Below are 21,905 nucleotides of genomic sequence, written 5' to 3'. Positions count from 1 at the left end.
TCACATCAATTTTGAGAGCTTCTCAGAGTTCTCCAGCTGCTGCAGAGGTGGGGCAGTATTAAACAAGTCGCCTGTGATTGTAAATCTTTTTAATGGTGGTGGTGGTTTTAAGGGTTAACCAGGACTGAGGGTTCAGTATAGTGCCTGGCACATATATAAGCGCTCAACAACGGTAGTTGTGAGCCGCTGCACACACTTCCTTATGAGCCCCTGCACACACTTTCTCCTGGGATCCTGTGCACACCTCCCACATCTCACCACACACTGATGTTGCAGCCCCTTCCCTGAGGAGAGTGGGAGAAGTTGACTGATCTTACAAAATTAGTTTTTACACACCTTTAAGTTGAACTGCAAGTTTAATAAGAAAGAGAATCAACATTTACTCTGTGGCTCGGCACCATCTGAGAATTTTAACTATCAGTGACTCCTCATAATCCATTGAGGTGGACATTATCCCCACTTGACGTGTAAGGAAACCAAAGCTTAGAAAGACAATTGTGTGCCAGCTTAATGGAAAGGAAAATAGCAAGCTTTGAGAGCAGTTATGTTAGTGTTTAATCAGCATTCTAAGTGGACTATGGTTTCCAAGGCCTCTCTTCACTTGATGAAACTATGAGCTGCCAAAGAGTGAGCTTTTAGTAATTCCCCTCTGGTTCTTAAACAGCTCAGTGATGTCACAAATGATAGTAGATAATACCCGTTTGTGTTTCTAAGAATGTATTTAATAAACATGAAAGAAATTAGCTTGGCTTTTATTTTCATTTAAATAACAACTGTGGTTGAATGTCAATGCCATATAATTATGTATTCCCAGGTCACCTGGGTCAGATGTTATAATCAAGGCAAAATGAAGTGTGGTTTATATTCACACATTTGCATAGGCCAATTAGCTCACTTGATTGGGTCACATTTCAAATGAGGCCAAGGTCACAGGTTTCATACATGTGCAGACCAGTACTGCACCCAGAGACCTTCCTGCTACAAATTGTGTCCCTGACCTTGTCCAGGTATCTTCCTAACACGTGTCTTCAGGATCTGGTTCAGAGAGTGATTGGCACAAAAAAAAAATCATCCCCATGAACGGGAAATTCAAAGGACATAGTCTGAGTTGGTGGTATGTTGAGAGAAATTGCTATGGTTTCTTATTCTTAGGTCAATTTTGGCTCATTATAAGATATTAATGTCTTCTGGTAATTGGTTTCATTTGTTAAAATATTCAGACCTTAATTTGAATCCTTAATTTATACAACAATGCAGTTTCCAAACCTGTTGACTATTCCTGGGTAAAATGAGTGGTTACCTATTTTATGGAGAAAAGTGACGTCATCATTAGATATACTGGCCCTTGAAATAAATTAAAAAAATTTTTTTTACTCGGTATTTTATTGTAGTGTTCAATAAAGTAAGCTGTGCATAAGAATAGAGATATGAAGTGTGCCCTATTTAAGTTTAAAGCACACAAGTGATTTTGATTCCTTTTTGAAGCTCTGCAGTGCATCCAGACCTCTTAATTGCCTATCTGTCTTGATTCGAAGGAGCCCTTGTGGAGTAGGGTGGTACATGGGTGATCATCTTTAAAACTTTTTTCCATGTACTGCTTTCAGTGTGAAAATTATTAAGACTGCTTTCAAGTTTTTCATTTTCTCCATACAAGCCAGAAATAATGTGCTGGTTCAGAAGAATTAAAGGTCAGTTTAGAATGCCAGCACCTATTGTTTACTGAAGAAAGTAAGGCTGGCAAACCATTTCAAACACTGTGAGCTATTTGATTGCAAGGAAGGAGAGGAAGGATCTTACTGCACCATCAAATTAGAGAAATATTGCAGTTGTTAATAGTTTTCATATTCCAGTCCATTAAAGCTATAGTCTAGCAAAAATTTAATTTTTCAGTTATTCAAGTAGCTTTGATCAGAAATGATACTTTCAAGGAACAAGGGTGAAAATATCTCTGAATGTGGGCCAGATAAGATTACCATGGGGAGGAACTCTAGAGCCACGAGGAGGAAAGCTCTGATGCCTGCCTTTAACAGCATTCACTAGAAAGCCTGGACTGTGGGTTTTACATCATCATTTCACATCCATAATCCCAGATGCTTCCATTGCCTCTGGAGATGGAGTGAGAGACTCTCTTCCCACTCAAATCAACAGAGCAGTGGCAAACAAAGTTTTGTGAGAAAAAGTTAGAAAACATCTCTATTAAGCATTAATTTGTTTAGGACAGTAGAAGATCGAGTCCTTCAGCATTATCCAGGGTACTTACTCTTCCAGTGAACTGAGAGTTACCACCCAGGAGATCTTACATGAACTGGCGGTTTTCAAAGAACCTGGTATATAGTGAACTGGTTTTTAAACTGTTCGCAGAGGTGACACTGGAACCACTGCAGGAGATGTGAGGGAGGCAAATGGGAGGTCTCCAGGCCTGGTGCCCTGTTCCAAACACTGCACTTTTATGTGTTTTATGTATTGGGTTTTTTTATGTTGAAAATTTATTTTTGAGAGAGACACACCTTTTACAAAACTTAAATGCTGCTGAAATATTCCAGTCTTTTAACACAAACTTTTGAGTAGCATTTAAACCTTTTTTAATTTTAAAATTCTTTGGAATCATTGTTATAACCGTTAGTTACCACAGTCATCGTGACTGAGGGACAATCAGTAGTCACAGCAGAGAATGTCTTCCAGCGGTTTGAAAATAATTACCTGATATAAACATGTTGTTTATATTCTATTTGGACTTTCCAATTGTTTTTTTTCCCTAGGACCATTGGGAGTTTGTTGACATTCTTTCAAGATTTGATTTGTGTAAACTGCTATTTTTAATTGCCTAGGTTACTGCTTCATTGTACACATTTTGCCTGGTAAGACTGGGAATAAGTGAATTTTGTAAAAGTGCTCACTGAGCCAAAATGGAAGTCAGAAACTACCCCCAAACTCTTAAAATGAAAAATCCTCAAGAGAAAAACATATTGGACCCAACCACTACTTAGGCAGGGCCTATGACAAATGCAAATCACAGACTTCCTTTTTCTCCTGCCACAAATGTCAGAAACACTTGGCATCTGAGTGTATTGCATTTTTTCCCCTCTCTGAACAGCTCAACTTGGAAAGGTCAGCATATTCCTTTGGGAAAAATCTTTTCTTGTAAATTGGAATGTTTGCACACATAACTGTAGGAAATGTTCAACATTTGCTTTGATGGGACAGCATTTTGTTCAATAGAGTAGAATTGTTCTTCTTTTTCCATTTTCCTGCCTGTTTGTACATCACAGGCACCCAAATTACGGAAAGCAACTTTGAGGCAGTTCTTTCTATGGGATCAGATCATCCTGTCCACAAAACCAGCCAACGCCTTGGGCTTCCGAAATGCAAGCTATGATCCATCTTTTATTTACTCTGAGGGATTCATTTGTGACAGACTTTGTTCTGAATAAAAGCAGTAATTTTCCACAGACACTATACATATTGAAACCCTGGGAAAGGAGGAGGAGGAAAAGGTGGGGGAAGGAGGCAGGGAGAAAAAGAAAAACAGAATAACCACTGCCAGGGTCTCCTGTTTTACCTTTGCACAGATTTGTTTCCATGTGTATAACAAGTTACACTGTGTCCACTGTTTCAAATGAGTTAACTTTCTTTGAGTCTTCTGGTTTGCATAAAAGAAAAGATACAGGTCATTAAGACAACAAAGCAAGTTGCTGTTTGGGATCAGCTGCCTCCAGTGTGATAATCAACATAATCATTTGCAGTTCATGGAGAATTCTTCTTCACCAGAGCCCATCTTGCCATCCATCTTGAACTGATGAAGAACAGTTCTGAGTTTATGTGGTTCTATTCGTTTCTGTAGCAACAAACGGATACCAAAAACACGCTTGTAATTTTTCTTAAAAATGCTTAATTTAGCAATGATGAAAAATAAACACAAGGAGGGATTGTAAGGAAGATAGCAGTATCTAGGTGTTGGTCTGGGCTAGACTACAGGAAGGGACCTATGTCAGCATGGCTCATTAGTTTGGGAAGCTTCTGATTATTCACTTCCAGAAACAGCTTCCCTTCCATTTCAGCCAAGTCCCTCTGCTACTGAGCGTGTGCTGTGTAAGAGCCCATGTGTGTGCCTGAGGCACGTGTGTATCCCACGGAAGAAACAGCCTATCTGAGACAGCCCACCTCGCTCCACAACTCCATCCTATCCCTTCTTGTCTTCTCAAGGACTTCCCTCCTTCAATTAATTCTTTCTCTCCTAGATCATCAGTTTCTTTCTCTTCATTGGCTCAATCATAAAAGCCTACAAACATTATCTCCTCTCAATATTGAAAAATAAAGCAGATCCTTGCAACGCATATTCCCTTGTAACTACTACCCACTGCCCTACTCCCCATTCACGGTAAAACTTCAAAAAAAATTAGCTGCACACATTGATTTCTGCTTTCTCTCTTCCATTCACTCTCCAACCCACTCCAATCTGGCTTCCATCCCCATTTTTGCAAATAAAATGATCTTGACAGTCACTAAGACTGTTGTCAAAGCCAGTGGACATCTATCTGTTCTCATGTTACTCAACTTCCTAATAGGATTTCAACACAATTGACCATTCTCTGCTCTTGGTTTTCAGAATATTGCAGTTACCTAGTTTTCCTCCTGCCTTTGGGCTGCCTCTCTCAGGCTGTTTTGTTGGTTCTACATCTTCTACCTCTATCTAGATGTAGAAGTGCCCTTGGACTCAGTCCCTGGCCTTCTTTTCCTCTTTACACTCTCCCTGGATGATTTCATCCGTCCCATGGTTTTAAACAGTATGTAAATGCTGAAGAACCCCTATTTTATAACCCTAGCCCTGATGACTCCTGTGATTTTCACATTCATACATTCAGTTACTCACTTGACATTTCCACATATTTAACGGACTTCTCAAATTTATTGTCCCAAACTAGCTTCTCTTGAACTTTTCCATTCTCAGTAAATGACACCACTATTGACCCAGATGCTCAAGTCAAAAACCTGAGTGATCCTAAATTTCTCTCTTCCTTAAACCCTACCTCATCTCCTCCCCACATCCCATCTATCAGCAAATTGCATCAGTACTATTTTCAAGATCTATCTTTAATTATTCAACTTCATCTCTATATCCACTTCCACCTCCAAATTGTCGTCACTCATCTGGACTATTACAATGGTCTTCCTGTTGCCACTCCTGCCTCCGTACAATACATCCTGCACATAGCAGCCACAGAGTCAAAAAAAGAAAAAAAAAAAGAAAGAAAGAAAAAAACCCAGATTGTATCATTGTCCTGTATAAAGTCTGTTAATATTTCTCATTGCACTGGGAATAAATTCAAACCAACTCTACCATGGTTTACGTGGTCCCATATGAACTAGCTTCTCTTCCACTTCTCCAGCCACCCCCTTACCCCTCATTCGGCTCTAGCTACACTGGTCTCCTTGATGCCCCTCTAACATGTCAAGCCCTTTTCTGCCTCAGGGCCTTTGCCTCTGTTCTTTCTGCAAAATTTTACCTCCCATATCTTCCCACAGCTGGCTCTTTATCATCCATTAGCACTAATGTTATTTCTTCAGACAGGTGTTCCTTGCCTTTGTCCCCATCAGTCTTGGTCAAAGCACCTTATTCCCTTGGAAGCATTTACCACTCTCCAGAATTAATTTGTTCATTTGTTGGCATGTTCTGTGTCTTTCACAGACAGAATGTAAGTTCCCTGAAGGCAGAAGCCTTGTCTGTCTCCTTGGCTATTGATGACAGGCCTAGCGAAGTGCCTAACATGTGAGCACCCAATAAGAATTTGTTGGATGAATTCATTCAACAGCTATTTTTAGAACCCCTACAAAATGCCATCTCCTGTTCTAAGTTCTTGACATTTTTCTGTGAACGAAACAGAACACAGATCTCTGCCCTCAGAGACCTAGCATTTTAGTGGGGGAGATGGGCAATAAGCAAGACATAGTAAGTGACAATACAGTACGTTTAAAGGTGATAAGTGCTGTGGAAGAAGAGTTTCTGGGTGAAAACTTAGAATATTCCCCAGTCTCTTCCATTTGTGTGTAAAGTGGAAAAGTCATTTGCTTTGCAGACCCTTGAAATCTTGGCTTCTAGAGATGAAAGATGAGATCCTTAGCAATCTACCTCTTTAAGGCTCAGCTCCCTTATCTGTAAAGCAGAGTAATACCCATATCACAAGATTGGTGTGACCCTTCCCAGCCACCCACTCTCACCCTATTATTCCAAGGGGAGGAGACATACGGTGCAGCATTTTCTCCCTCTCTGAACCCCTAGCATGCTTTAAAACAAAATCAGCCCAACTTTCGTGAAAATGCTCAATATATCCTTACTGAATAAATATGTGGACTAACAAGTGTCTGGATAATTTCAGAGCAAACAAACAATCAAAGCTACTTGTCTTCAGACACAATGCTTTTTAAAAGACAGAGTAGGAGGTCCTCACCTTTCTTTAATAATTATTTTTCCCTCTTTATCATTTAATTCCATTTTTACAGATCCCTACTGTTAAAGACAGAAGGATCTGCTATCCATTTAGTCTGTCTTATCATACGTAAAAGTAAAATCACAGAGATAATTATTTTATAGGAGGATAGAACGTTTATTTAAATGGAAACACTAATCTTTATTTTCTTCATGCTGAAGTGTGTGGTTACAAACGATTTTCAATAAAACACTATATATAATAAGCAAAAAATAAGTTAATACAATGTAAACCTTACATATAGTTTCATCAATTAACAGGTTTAAGAACAGACGAGCCATTTAAGACTTTGGAGCTACATCTAGTAGAAAACTGCAAACACTCAAACCTTATCAAACCCAAGTAAGACGCTAAAGAGCTATCAAGGCTTCTTCAAACCAATGACACAAATACATTTTTCTTTTTGGTTACGGTCCCCTGCTATGCACAAGACCACTGGAATGCTGTAACAATTACACATTTTAAAACGGCAAAAAGCAAAGCAAGGAGATAACATGCCAGCCTTATAGAAGCTGTCTTGAAAGTGCAAACTTTGCATTTTCTCTACCTGAACCACTAGGATAAGTACGGGCACCTCAGACGACACGGCAGGATCATGAGCATGCTTTCTGTATCACACTGGCGGGACAGGTACTGGAACCAGGTCTCCACGCCTTCGAAGATACCTCCCGTTTTAAACAGTGAACAGGCTTCAGCTAAGTATAGTGCAAATCAAACACCGAGGAGCAAAAACGACAGAACAGAGACCGCCACAGGCCGACCCGCTGCTTCTCCACCTGGCAGCAGGCCACACGGCACAGACTGGCACACGGAAGTGACATCTTCTCTTTAGGGTTTGATATGACAGGCGGTGCGGCGGAGCGAGTGCAGCGCCACCGTGCAGCAGCCCCGCAGCAAGGCCCCGATGTTGTAGATGGGATCCGTTCCCCCCCTCTGCGTACTGAACGCCCACAGCACGGTGGGGACCACGGGGGCCGCCACGGCCAGGAGATCCACCAGGAAACTGCTGCTCCAGTACCGCCCCACGACGCCCCCGCCGGACAGCGGGACCAGGCCGTCCAGCCTTTCCTCCGCGGAGCCTGCAAAATCCAGCTCTCTCATGAGGCGGTTCCCACGTGCCTCCGGACCCACCTCGGCGGACGGGGTCTCCACGGGAGACAAAAGGATGGCAGAGTTTGGATTTCTTGGAGTTAAATCGACCACGATGGCAGAGATGGACTCCAGGAAGCTTTCCATCGAGTCGGCCCCGGACTCATCCTCAGGGGACGTGGAGCTGGAGGGACAGGGGTCCTGGAGCTTGAGCACGTGCTGGATGAGCTCGGAGACGGCAGGGCTGTAGGGCACCACGTCGGTCTGCACGGCCTGCTCCGCCACCGCGCTGCCCTCTTCCTGACCCTCCAGCTCGAGGGCCTTTGCCCCAGGGCTGGCACGAAGCAGCTCCAGGTCGCCGGCCTCCACGGTGGTGGCTGTCACCAGCTCATCGAACACATCTGTGCCGTGGCCCGCGCTGTGTTCCCCCAGCAGCTCGCTGCTGGCCCCCGCCTCCACGGCCGGCTCCTCCGGGGTCAACGCATCGGCCGTCGGGCCGAAAGCCGTGCCGAGGGCTAAGCCCTTCTCCGGGGAATCACACGGAAAGTCGAGACACAGCTCGTCCCTCAGAGAGCCATTGTGTGCCATCTCCATGCTCTGAAGTAGAGACTCCAGCTTCTTGTTTTGAATGTTTATGTCCACAAAATATTTCTGAATGCCTTTGTCCTTATCGGCCAAGCTGCTCCTCATCGTTTCGATGACCTGTTTGAGCTGCTGAATCTCCTTCCGGGCTTCCTTGAGGGCCAGCTGGGCCTCCACCCGGTGGCACTCTTCCTCAATCCAGTCCTCCCGCATTCGGGCCAGCTGGGACTTCAGCTCCACGATCTCACTCTCCCTAGGGCCAGAGGAGACAAGCCCCGCTCAGAAAAAGGCCAACTGTGAAGCAGGCAGCAAGCAGTTCTGGCACCCGGCCCAGCCCACGCTCTCCCACCGGAAACATACAGGTTAAATCAGTTTTGAGATTTTTTTCTTTTGCAGGTATTAGCCCTGAACTGCCCCCTTAACTGTAAAATAGCTAAAATAATAACAGTAACTAGAATCAGAATAAAATATGCTATTATTGTTTTTTTTTTTTCTTTTTGAGTGCCCACCATATGTCTGATATTTCACTAAGTACTTTTCAGGCATTATCCTCTATTCACTACAGACAGACCTCGTTTTACTGCACTTTGCTTTATGGTGCTTCGCAGATATTGTGTCTTTTTTTTACAAATTGAAGGTTTGTGGCAAACCTGCTTTGTCAGACGCTGGTTAGCATTTTTTAGCAATTAAGGTATTTTAAAATTAAGGTTTGTGCATTGTTTTTAGATATAATGCTATTGCACCCTTAGTAGACTCTAGTGTAGTGAAATAACTTTTATATGTGCTGAGAAGTGAAAAAATTCGTATGACTCACTTTATTGCAATATTTGCTTTATTGCAGTGGTCTGGAACCGAACCTGCAATATCTCTGAGGTAGTCCTGTATTTAATATTGGAAATTGTTTTATTAGAACACATTAGCGTCTCTTAGCTTGCTTTGATCTCCATAGTCTACTCTTTCCTATGTCCACAAAACAATTTGTGGAAGGAAAGTCCATATCACTTTTAATTACCTATCAAAGGCAGAAGGCAGACTGATAAGCTTTAGCAGTGCAAAACAGTTCTGATCATACACCAATGATAATTTCTTAAAAATTTATTTAAATCATAAAAAGCTACATGTTGCAAGGACTTTGTGAAATGTTGATCATTCTCTCTCCTCTCAGGCAAGATGACACTGGATCCATCCTACACTGAAGGGAATCTATTCTATTTCTTTTTAGATCCTTCACAGGACCCTATTTCCAGATATTTGTCAAAAAATTCTTCCTTACATATAATTTCTTCATAGTCTGTGTAAATATATGTCCTCATATTCTCAGTGTTTATGAAGACCAGGTAGTCAGGATCCTGACATATTTGAACAGATGCTGTAAGTATTGCTTCTTTAAGTTTAGGCTTGACTCTTCTCCAGTTTCACTGCCTTCCCATACCTCCCTCCCATGACTATTCAAACCCTCCCATAGAGTCCTCAAATCATAAACCAAAGACTTCCAGAAAGTAGGGTCTGACTCATGTCACCCTTACCCTGAGTTCACAGCCACTCTGGTCAGAGCTCGGCTTGTCAACTGCAAAATGACAGGGAAAAACCATCAAGCAGAAAATCTGGCCTGTCCCAAGATGTCAGTCTCTTCTCTCTGGGATAAGATCTCTTAAGCTAGGGCTGTATTTTTTTTTTTTTTAATTACTGTAACACTTGGCCTAGAATAATGAACCTCTTCCTTCAGCACAGAAATAGCTTCTAGGAATCACAATGGACAAGGCCATCCACTCTCTCACAGAGATAAACAGGGCTTCACAGGGGCCAACTGTGTGTGACCCATTCTGCTGGAAGTATGGGATTGTTCCTCCAAGTGTTCCCACCATTTAAAAATAGTCACACACACACCCAATTTTTCACATCAAAGCTGGACACACCCAGAAAAAGCAGAGGATCCCTTCCAACCCAGGAGGGTTCCCTGGACCCCTGAAACAGCCAAATCACGCAGGATTATAAAATAGCTCTTTTGAGAGACTGATTTAAGAAATCTGACAAAAATTAAATGAAGTCATTTGTCTTCTTTTCTTGTGTGGGTTCATATTTCATTTTATGGAAAAAGAAAATGTCCTAAACCACAGCGTGCAAGGAACGTGGGTTCACCTCTCATGCAGTCGGCGCTCAGACTCCTTGAGCCTGGTCTTCAGGTGTCTCACTGTAACCTCTTTCTGCTGCAGAGGAGTCAAGTACTGCTCTGGATTTGGGGGTTTGACACCATGATTTTCACCACAGGACATGTACCTTCCAGGTCGCCTGAAACAATCGAAGTAACGAAATGTTACTTTTTCTATAAAAAGAAAAGTTAAGGCACAGCTAACAGGCTGAGAAGAAATGGCAGCCGTTTGCTGGGACCTTAAACTCCAGGAGCGTGTGACCTCACTTCAGAAGGGGGACAATAATCCACCTGCCCATCTTAGGGCTGTTCAAACTGGGAAGATTGGGGGCGGGGTGTTTGTGGAGGGGGCGGGGACAGGGGAGAGGGAGATTTTCTGTGGCCTAGGGATGATCTCATATAAAATAATGCACAATTGTCCAAAGGCCTGCCTGGCAGTTCAGAGTAACAGGCTATTCTGTTAAAGGACAATGAGTAGGGGCAGGTGGGAGGGCAGGAAGGGAGCGAGATGACCTTGCTTCCACACAATGTGCCACTTGCCTAAAGATCCTGATTGTTGTTAGTTGAATTCAGATTGTTCTGACATCAGTGTGAGTGTGCTGACTTGGTGGAAGCTTTCCTTCTTCTGCAGGGAAAAAGGCTAGTCCAGTCTCACCAGATAGGTTTTGTAAGAGAGGCGCCCACTGCTCTACAAAACTTCCCTTGCTGGAATCTTGGCCTGGCCAAGAGTTGGGTATCCCTGCTGTAACAGCTGACTAATGAGACCAGGATGCCCAGGAGGAGGAAGACTGAAGGAGGAGGGCTGGCAGCTTCTTCCCCGACTCGGGACCGCATCCAAGCCGCTGCACTAGCCCTGCTCCCCCTGAGCCTGTGCTCCATCCAAGGTGGCCCGAGTCCAGCGTCCAGTTCCCAACTCTCCTGTTGGGACCTGTTTGGATGTGCAGTTCCTTTTTTTCTGCACCCTCATGCCTCCCGGGGACTAATTCATTCCTTGCTTGACCTTCAGATCTCATTTCAATTTCACTTTTTCAGAAGCCTCCTCTGACCCCTCCGGCCCGAGTTGGAGCCCGTCCCCACCTTTTACATGCACATATAACAACAGGTACTTGCAGAATAATCCTAATGTGTTTCTGTCATTAGATAGCTAATATTTTTCTTCTCCTCTGGGCAGTCAGCAGAGGGACCATCTCGGTTGTTTACTGCTCTATTCCCAGTGCTTTACACAGTACTGGGCACAACGTGGTACTCAATAAACATCTGGTGTTTGAATGAATGAGCAAACACACGAATGGCTCTTCTCTGTTCAGAGGGAAATGCATAGGACCCTCCTACTGCCGCTGTGCCATTTTTTCTGTCTAGCCAGGAACTCCTGGGACTGCGGAACCTTATTAGAAATGAAATTGTGGCTCGTGCCCTTTCTGCAGCAGCCCTTGAAGGATTAGCTGAGTGTGGGAAAGGAAGGAGAAGTGTCGTATTACAGAATAAGGCAGGGGATCAAGAGTTGTATCATTTTTCAAATTTTTTTTTTAAAGAGAAGCTTACCAAGTAGGACAAACTAAGAGTCATGAATTGGGAGATAGACGGCACTCACCTCATGACGGGGCTGCAGTCACTTCCCTTGTAGGAGCCGGAGTTGCTGCTACTGGGGGAAGAAGGCGCATAACTGGGATGGATGTTAATGGGACTCAGCTGATTCCTGCACAGCATGGACAGAAGGTCCTTCTCCTGTGGGGAGGGTGGGCTGTTGCCAGACTTGTACGATGAAGCTCCATTGCTCCGCCCGTGGGGACCTCGACTGGGACAGAAGCATGAAGAATGTTAGAATCCTTGGGGCTGTAGATACCCAAATGCGAACGCTTTGTTCCTTCTTAAAGCTAGTCACCACGGAGGAAATCCAATCTATAGGGTTGAAAAGGGCAACATAATTATTCCAGCAATTTGGCATTGTGAGTGGCCTTCTTCCCACCTGCCCGATATTTTCTCTCCTGTGTCACCAGCACAGGCAACCTCTCCCTCTTCTATTCTTTCAGATAGTTTCTGACCATAGATTAAACCCAGCTGCCTGCTGAGAACACAAACCATGTAAAATATCGATTTGGTTTAGTTTCGTTGCAGAGGCCATTTTGAAGATGTGGCTTTTGTTCCAGTATACCTGTTTCTGCGTTAAAATATCCAGGTTTGGCTCATGTTGGGTAAGAAAATTAGGGTGTTTCATTTGGAGGATGGGGGAGAAGGGGTTTGCCCGTAAAGAAAAAGGAAAAAACAGGATAGATAAATATAACCCACATAAATGTATCGCCTATAATTTTTTTTAAAAATAAATTTATTTATTTATTTATGGCTGTGTTGGGTCTTCGTTTCTGTGCGAGGGCTTTCTCCAGTTGCGGCGAGCGGGGGCCACTCTTCATCGCGCTGCGCGGGCCTCTCACTGTTGCGGCCTCTCCCGTTGCGGAGCACAGGCTCCAGACGCGCAGGCTCAGTAGTTGTGGCTCACGGGCTCAGTTACTCCGCGGCATGTGGGATCTTCCCAGACCAGGGCTCGAACCCGTGTCCCCTGCATTGGCAGGCGGATTCCTAACCACTGCGCCACCAGGGAAGCCCTCGCCTATAATTTTAACCATCTATTTTTTTTCTTTTTCTTTCCATCCCCAATGACATAGCACAACCTTTATCATTTAACTGCTTAAATGTTAGCCCCCTTTTTTCCCCTGCCTCTTGTCTTGCCCCTCCAGCAAGGAGGCTGTCCCTGTGGTGAGAGTGGCTTTTCTAATATGGAATTTGAGTATCACTGGCCTCCTCAAAGCCATTCAATGATTCCCCGCAGCCTCCAGAATAAAGGCCAGACCCCTTAATACAGCTCCCAAGGTCTGATCCCACCACCCCATCCAACCCATCCTCTGCTCTTCCTCCCCCTGCATTCTAGACAATGTACAGTTTCCTGATGGTCCATGCTCTCCATCCTCTTTTTAGTTTTGAACTTATTATTTTCTCTGCCTAGAATGTTCTTCTGCTCCTACCCTGAGCCTCTGGGTACCTCCTACTTCAAGACTGATGGGAACCTACTCCAAGCAGCCTTCTCTGGACCCTTCATTCCCGAGGCCAGTGTAGGTGCTGTTCGCTGGTGCTTCCCAACACCCTGTGCAGACTTCACCGGGGAACTTATCACAGTGCATCACCACGCACGTCTGTCTGTCTTTTCCACTAGACCAGGGCATCCTGAGGGCAGAAACACAGCCTGTGCTTTTACATCCCCACTACCTCCTGGCACATGCTAGGTTCTTCCTAAATGACTGCTAAGTGAATAAACTGGGTTGAAGTCCTGGCACTGCCACTTACTAGGAACTTAGGCAAGTAAGCCACTTAATATTGGGGATATATGATAACTTTCACAGATTTGACATGCAAATAAATCAAAGAATGGATGTTGAGTACATTGGACAAGCTGTTAAGGGCAATTCAACTGCAGGGTACTGTTTCTGGATAAACTGTTTGAACTTCCCTGTTAATCTAGTTCCATTAAATTTGATACCCCGGAGTGTAAGGAAGCATCTAGAGAATGTTGAAATTACTTAAATCGGGTAGCACGTCTATGTCAGGAATATATCTTGCTGACATTACAAGGAAACAAAAGGGAACAAGCTACTTTTCATATAGCAGAACTTATTTTTGTCAATCCCTCTTTGCAATTTTGATTACAACTGTATCCAACGGACACATCTCACTGAGAAACATGAGTGAATGTGAGTATGAGTGTGTGTGTGGGTCTACTTGGCTCTAAAATCACAATTACTTACTTAAGATCGAATACAATTTGAACTAGCGGTCAACCCAGTAAATCACATATAAATGAGACATCACCAAGTTCTAAAGTTAAAAAGTTCTTTCCTTTTGAAATCATCCACATGGACTCTGCCTCCTTTTTTGTGAGAAGAGGACATTTTATATGGAACAGATGGGCCGGTGGCTTTGTGACAAACCAACTTCAGCAGTTCTTTGGTGGGCGTGGGGCAGAAAAGAACATGTACTCTGGCTTGGATGTGCCTCTCTGTGCTTCACTTCTGTTGGCCTGACTATTTCTTAATGTGGCTATGAGAAACATGGAGAGTCAACGATTACAAGTTAGGAGAAAGAGTAAAGAGCTATCCCTCATGTGGACCTGGGGAATTCTATTCTGAGTTAACCTTTGCTGAGAACCTTCTGTGACCCAAGCCTTGTTGCAGGTGCTCTATGAACATTGTTTCACTTAATTTTGACCATCATGGCAATAAGTCTTATGGCAATAAGACCGGTACAATGATCATTTCCCTTTTATATTATGTGAAGTACAGGCAGTACTCAGTTATGTGAAATAACTGAGGCTCAGGGGAAAAAAAAAACTGGTTCAAGAACTCACAGCTCAACTGGGATTTAAATCCAGGTCTCAACTCTACAGACATGTCTCCAGCTTTATACAAATGGAATATATTGTTTGGGTCTTGTAAACAGGTATATTAGGTACTGGCTAGGTATATGGTTATTACCTGAAGAATTTACCACCGATTTCTTTAGTTTGATGCACACACTGAGATGCACGATTAGTGACGTACAAATTAAATGAGATGAGGATTTTGTAAGAACTCATCTGCTATACAGAATAGAGCAAAAACTCTTCAAACTATCAAACATTACTAAGGTATAATAGAGTTTTGAAATATATTTCAGGAAATGAGTTATTAGGCTGTTTGTAATAGCTAACTTTTAAAAAACAAACTACATGCTTTAAATTATCAGTTCTGTTCCTTACATTTAGTTTAGTTCAAATGCTAACATGTGTGGGTACAAATTCATTGTGGGTGATAATAAAAAACATTTGCAATGGAGAAGACAGGATTCCATGTTTGTCAAGGCCGTGCACAGGCAAATCTGACGCTACCTTCCTAGCCCTCCCCAAATCCCTTGGTCTGATGGACAAAAAGAATGCAGCCCACAGAGAGGAGATAGAATTCTGGTACCCCGCCCCCTTCCTGCAAATCTGAACCAGTAACTGGAAAGTGAGAGAAAGGGAGAAGTGAAGAAGAGATCCTCAGAAGGCGCCCAGGTGACTCTCTATTCTCCAGGCATTGCCCTTTCCTTCAGGTAACATCCTCACCCTCACCGTCACCGTCACCACCACCATCACCACCACCATGCTCATCATCATTGTTATGGGCTGAATGGTGTCCTCCCCAAATTCGCAGGTTGAAGCCTTAACCCCCAGTACCTAAGAATGTGACTGTATTTGGAAACGGGGCTTTAAAAAAGGTATTTATGCTAAAATGAGGCCCTTAGGGTGGGCCCTAATCCCAATTTGACCAGTGCCCTTACAGGAAGAGGAAATTTGGACACAGACAGGCACAGAGAAAAGACTAGGTGAGGAAACAGGGACAAGACAGCCATCTACAAGCCAAGGAGCAAGGCCTCCACAGAAGCCAGTCCTGCTGACACCTTGATCTTGGACCTCTAGCTTCCAGAATTGTGAGAAAGTACATTTCTGTTGGTTAAGTCCCCCAGTCTACGGTATTTTGTTATAACAGCCTGAGCAAACGAATACGATCATATTCACCACCACCACCACCATCAGTGGCAGCAGCGGCAGCATCTTGCCCATTAGTATTATTTTTAACACTATTGACTAAAACAAGCATGTAATGACTCTTTTCCTGCGTTCTGGGCACCGTGTTAAGCACTCATATCTATCAGTTCATTTAAATCAGTGAGGTAGATGCCATTATTACCCCATTTTCCAGAACAGGAAACTGAGGCTTGGGGCCCTAGGTCTTGCGCCTAATAAGCAATGGACGCTGAACTCAAGCCCAGGTCCATCTGACTCCAAATCCTGAGCTTTTTTTTTTTTCTTCTTCTTACTTCTCTCTTTGTTGTTGTTTTTTTTTAATTAATTTATTTTTGGCTGCATTGGGTCTTCGTTGCTGTGCACAGGCTTTCTCTAGTTGTGGCGAGGGGGGGCTACTCTTTGTTGTGGTGTGCGGGCCTCTCATTGCGGTGGCTTCTCTTGTTGCAGAGCAAGGGCTCTAGGTGTGCAGGTTTCAGTAGTTGTGGCACGCGCACTCTAGAGCGCACGCTCAGCAGTTGTGGCACATGGGCTTAGTTGCTCCGCGGCATGTGGCATCGTCCAGGACCAGGGCTCGAACCCGCGTCCCCTGCATTGGCAGGCGGATTTTAACCACTGCGCCACCAGGGAAGCCCTAGGGTTCTAGTTTACAAAAGAGAATTCCTCAGAAATATCAGCAGAGTTGGCCTTCTCTAAGAAGAGATGGTTTGTAAATCTTTTAATTTTTGTTTTTAAAATTGCCTGTCAAAAACATTCTTTCCAACTACCCCTGTCCTTCATTTCCCCCACCCCTTCACCAAATGTTCCCGCTAGCCTTCCTCCCAGGATCTAATTCTCCACAAAGTAAATTCATTTATTACAGGAGGAACCAGCCAATTAAAAGAATCATAAGCTATTTTAAAGTTTTGCATGGACACCCGGCCCATCTAGAGGAGCTATCCTCAATGCATGGTCCTGTAGAACACACAGATTACGTGAAACACCTGAGATGTTCCATCCCAGATATCTACTGATGGTGTTCTGTGCCTGGGTCAGATAAAAAAAGTGAACATAATGGATAGAACATTTGCCTATTTCAATTTCCTGTCTATTAAGCATATATCTGATTTCCACATAATTATATTTAACTACTTGATGTTTAACACATCAATTTTTCATCACTGAGAGAATTCATGGATTCCAGACTAGAATATTTTCTCTAAGTCACTCAGTATAACTGACTTTACCTTGGAATTTAACCACAAACACAAATTCCTTTGAAATGCTTAACAAAATTGGCTTGCTCTTCAGGCCATTTCTTCTTTCTTTTGCCTCTCTGTTCTTTGATGCCTTGCACCGTAAGTATGTGCTCATTTCTTGAATGGGTGAGATAAATGGCTTATTCTCAGAGCAAGCCACGTCTGATTTGTATAGAGAATGTTTATAGTTACATCCTGTGATCCCAGAGGCACTTTATTTCCAAAATAAATGGTATTTATCTATTTTGAAGAACAATTGTGCTTCTTCACTGTGGACTTCACTCTTTAGTTACAAGTTTGTTTGGCTTCAGCTTTAACAATAAAACTCTGCACTGGGGCTCTCAGGTCCCTTTATAAATATCAGCCATATCTTCTGCTCACCTAAGAGAAGTGGGAAACATTGGCTTGCTCAGTCCTGGAAATGCAAGCTTTTAGAAACTAAACAGCTTTTCTTCAGCAAGGAACCTTAAAAATCATGTGGTCCAATCTCCTTTTTACACACTTGGACACTGTGGCCCAGGACAGTCAAGTGACAGTCACCCCTGGTGTCATGTGGCTCACTCCATCGCTTTGTTCAGGTCCCTGCCCAGAGCTCACCTCATCACAGAGTCTCCAGCAACCAGCCTATCTAGACTATACCAAACATCCTATTACCCTCTATATCCTTTCCCTGTATTTAAATATATAGATATTATTTATATGCATTTATTATCCTTCTTTCTCTACTAGAATGAAAATAGTTTTTCATAAGTTTTGTTTACTGCCATATCTCTAGAAACTGCCTCACAGCAGATGCTCGATAAATACGTATTGAATGAATAAATGAAGCCACTGACGGCAGCAGAGAATCCTGGGGCTGACAAGCTGTCGCCAAACGTGAACAGTGGCTCCCATTTCCCTCAAAGTCCTTCTCTCCCCCAGTCCAAACAGCACCAATGGCGAACGCCTACTGATGGTTACTATGCTTCCAGCAGTGACCTCACACTTTACCTGAATTAACTAATTTAACCCTAACAATAAACCCTACCAGGTGGGTATGACTGTAGCCCTGTTTTCCAGGTGAGAAAACTGAGGCGTGGAGAAGCTGAGCAACGTGCTCAGGGCCACACAGCCTGTAGATGGTGGAGCCGGCATTCAAACCAAGGTGGCCTGGCTGCAGAGCCCTCACACTTCGCTATTCTGTTCCACTGCCTCCTTCGGTGGGCAGGGGGCACCCAGGCCTATGAGCTCCACACTTTCTTCACCCCTTCCCCAAGTGAACGTTGGAGGTGGCCAGAGGGTCACTATGCTTCTTTCACAAAGACAAAAAAGGAAGCTCAGCTAGAGGAAAGAAAGGGTGAAGTCAGAGGCTCTACAGCTAAGAGGACAGATTCATGAAGGGGCGGCAGGGTGGGAAGTGGGAGACGACTAGCCTTATCCTCAGGTGAGCACACAGGTGGGTGAGGGAAGGAGAGAGCACGGAGGGAAGGCGCCAGGGCTGCATGAGAGGGCGTCGCGGGCGGAGGAACACAGGGCAACCACGTCGTGACCACGGTGGGTGAGGTTGGGAAAAGTACCAACTGTGAATCACTGTAAAAACCAACCAAACAGAAAGCACTCACTGAATAAGCATAAAATCGGAACGCACAGTAATCCAGGTGGTTCTAGAGACACATAAAGTACAGGTAAGTCGCCCGGGTAACGCGTCTTAACAATTACAGAGCAGGAGGCAGGAGGCGGGCCTACTTGCGTGAGGAGGAGGAGCGCTTGCTTCCCGCGGCAGACATGTGGACCTCAGGAGCCGAGAAGCTGCCGGTGCTGCTCGAGGAGCTGAAATCGGCTTCGCTACCTGCAAAACAAAGGGGGAGAGAAGCATGAAGGAAATGAAACCCGAGAACACGCCGGCCAGTTCCCTGCCCTCCGACGGCCCTGGCTCCCCGCGTTTGCACACGGACTCAGCAAGTGGCCGGGTTCCAGCGCTCCCAGGCTCCCAGCGTTTTCCGCAAAGCAGACGAGAGAAGGCGCAGGCATGAGGGCGTCGTTTCATAAGCACAGCTTGGGAGCACAGTGAGGCAGGTTTCATAGATGCCGGCTTCCTGCAGAGGAGCAGCGGTGACCCGGGTCCGGCCCCAGTGCCCGCCTCTCCCTGTGCGCCAGCGCCCCCCGGGAACATCAACGTGCCGGCCCCAACGTTCAGCACAATGAAAAGCCTGCTCGTCACCCCCAAAGAAGTTTTTCCCAGAGAGTTTATCTTTAGGCTTTGTAGTCGTCTAGCCGTACTTGACTTTGGCACGTTAGGGTCTGGAGATAAGCAACCGTCTAGAAGCTGTCATGGGGAAAGCCTGGGCTCCGGATAACTGCTCCAACCGGCACTGATTACCCACCTTCTCTGGCTGCAGCTGCAGCTTTTCTGTGAAGAACAGCACCTTAACAAACAGCAGGAACTGAACATTTCCAAAGAGAGTGAAAAAAGTTCACAGTGACAGTGACAGAAGCTGTGAATGAAATTGAAATTTGAATAGTTCTGGGGGTGAGTGGAGGGGTTTATTAGTTTGCAAAGATCACGTTACATTTGAGCAGACTAGAGTTCAGTGTGTAATTGGAAACATGCTGTGTGGTAGAATAACTAATATAAATTCATTTTTAACAAAAAAATACATAGTTCTGAAATAGTAATAATGAAAACATTCCATGGATTGCCTGGGGAACCGCAGGGGCATGGAAGAGGTAACAGAACAACAGGAAGAAGAGAACCAGGATTTTTTTTTTTTTAAAGAAGAAATTCCAGATGTTTTTGGAAAAATCAATCTGATAGGTACACAATTTTATTTGACCTTGTTTCTCAACTCCTATGCCACAATTTGAGACTCTTCTGGTCTAAAACCCAGAGCCAGATCACATTTCCGAGTTGAGGAAAATAGGAATAATCTAAATCCCTTGCATTTCTAACAAGCAGCGATCAGTAATCATCATTTATTGATGATCACAAGTCTTTATTGAGCGCATACTAGGTTCCAGGCCCTGTTCAAAATTCTTTCTACACTTTGTATCTGTTCATCTTGACAGCTTTGTAAGGCAGATATTAATCTCACTCTTCTACTATTGAGGAAACCAAAGCTGATTTATTTGTCCAAGACTTGTGGGTGATGAATCCTGTCCAGGACCAAATCCCATAATACCCCTGTGATAACATGTCCTCAGGAAGGCAGTGGTTAGACGCAGGGGCAGGAGAGGTTCCTCCATAAACTGCCATCTCCCCCACAGTCAAGATGAGCCATAGGGACAAGATACAGCCAGACCAGCCCACTGGTGGACAGGTGCTGTCACTAACGGGGTGTTTTAGTGTTGCTGGAGGGGAACGTCAATGACAGCAAGGCAAAGAGAGAGAAAAATCCCTTCCCTGGTTTCTAGGACCTCTCAGGAAGGTCAGCCTCTTCGGGGAAATAGATCAAGAAGGACCCCTTAGTGCAGATGACAGCAGTGAATCCCAACTCCCGCAGAATTCTGGGAGGATTAAGGTAGCAATTTATCAGAACTGGGACTGGCTATTCCTTCTGGATTTCAGAGACTTTGTCTAATGATGTAATGAACTCCCAGAAGCTCCCTGAACCTAATTAGTTGCCTCTGAGTAATGTGTTGGCTAACCTGTAGTATTTAACAGTCTCAAGGACTCATGATTGGTAGTGCTATCCAGGAACACACTAGTCCTGACAGCCTAATTCAACCAGCCTTGTCTGCTAGTACATTACCAGGTTGGTTATTAAATGATAAAAGTGGACAGTTTTCAAAAATAGATCCTATGGTTGCAGCCACCAGGTGTAAGATACTATTTTCTAATGTAAAATTATTCCTCCGAAACACCCAATTTTCACTCTTTAAAAGGTATGCAAAAATCCATCAATTACAATTTAACTGCCTGCATAAAAATGGAAATTCTAGAACAGAAACAGACAATTGCTGAAAATCCATTGTTACCTCACGATGCCTCTGACCTGCAGTAATTATGTACCCTGAACTGAAGGGACAACTTTGTTCTAAACTTTATTGCTCCTGGCACTCAATACATTGACTCTTTACTGTTTGAGTACTGTGATAGTGAAAACTGTATATGCTACTTAGCTATTTCTGTTTATGATTTTTAAAAATATAAACTATTTCCAGTTTGCTTATTGCCATGTAAAGTCCATGCACTCTTTTTAAGGGATACACAGAAAAGTCAGTTTTACTGTGTGATCTGAATATATTCTCCCCATTTACTAAGAAAACTCAGAAGAAGGCTGGAGGCCTGAAAACCTCTTATTTATCTATTATCTGGCAACAAAGACACCGGGAAGGAGAGGCACTCCTTAATGCATTTCCTTTACACAGTGTATGCAACTAGGTGATTGTCATGGGTGCTGTATGTAGTTCAGTGCTCTTTTGGGTTACTAGAATCATGCAAAGAGAGTTTCTAACCTAAAAACATAGGCCCTGAGTCAGACAGCCCAGGTTCAAATCCCACCTCTACTGCTTGCTAGATGGAAGACGTAGGCACATTACTTCACCTCTCTCTGCCTCAATTTCTTAATCTGTGAAATGGAGATTGATGATCATAGCACCTGCCTCATAGGGTTATTGTAAGCAATGAATATCTATCTGCCATCTTAGAAGAACACCTGATCTGTTGTAAGCTCTCAATAAATGTTAGCTGTTAGTATGATTCTGCAGGGGTTAAAAAGACAACTTTTATTATACTATACATCTCCTTTGTGGAAAATTTAGAAAATAGCAACGATGCAGAGGGAAAAATATAGTCT

General features: G+C 43.8%; 1 protein-coding gene across 10 annotated transcripts in view; it reads right to left on the bottom strand.

Annotated features, from left to right (window-relative positions):
* Positions 1–6,581: 6,581 nt before the first annotated feature.
* SYBU (syntabulin) overlaps positions 6,582–21,905 on the bottom strand; it is a 109,606-nt gene continuing 94,282 nt past the window's right edge. For 7 of the 10 annotated variants that reach the window (XM_036830803.1, XM_036830802.1, XM_036830804.1 and 4 more), the window contains 4 exons: positions 18,856–18,958; positions 11,897–12,100; positions 10,296–10,445; positions 6,584–8,409 (listed from right to left, as the gene is read on the bottom strand). In XM_036830803.1, the coding sequence (XP_036686698.1) occupies positions 7,314–8,409; positions 10,296–10,445; positions 11,897–12,100; positions 18,856–18,958 (1,553 nt within the window). In that variant the 3' untranslated portion in view covers positions 6,584–7,313. Of the gene's footprint in view, positions 8,410–10,295; positions 10,446–11,896; positions 12,101–18,855; positions 18,959–21,905 lie in introns of all 10 variants that reach the window. The other 3 variants (XM_036830799.1, XM_036830805.1, XM_036830806.1) reach the window with 1 other exon arrangement.

The sequence above is a fragment of the Balaenoptera musculus genome, chromosome 17, assembly GCF_009873245.2.
Source record: "Balaenoptera musculus isolate JJ_BM4_2016_0621 chromosome 17, mBalMus1.pri.v3, whole genome shotgun sequence".
NCBI classification, from domain to species: Eukaryota; Metazoa; Chordata; class Mammalia; order Artiodactyla; family Balaenopteridae; genus Balaenoptera; species Balaenoptera musculus.
The sequence above is the reverse complement of the archived record's forward strand: the minus strand, read 5'-3'. Positions and strand labels throughout refer to the sequence as shown.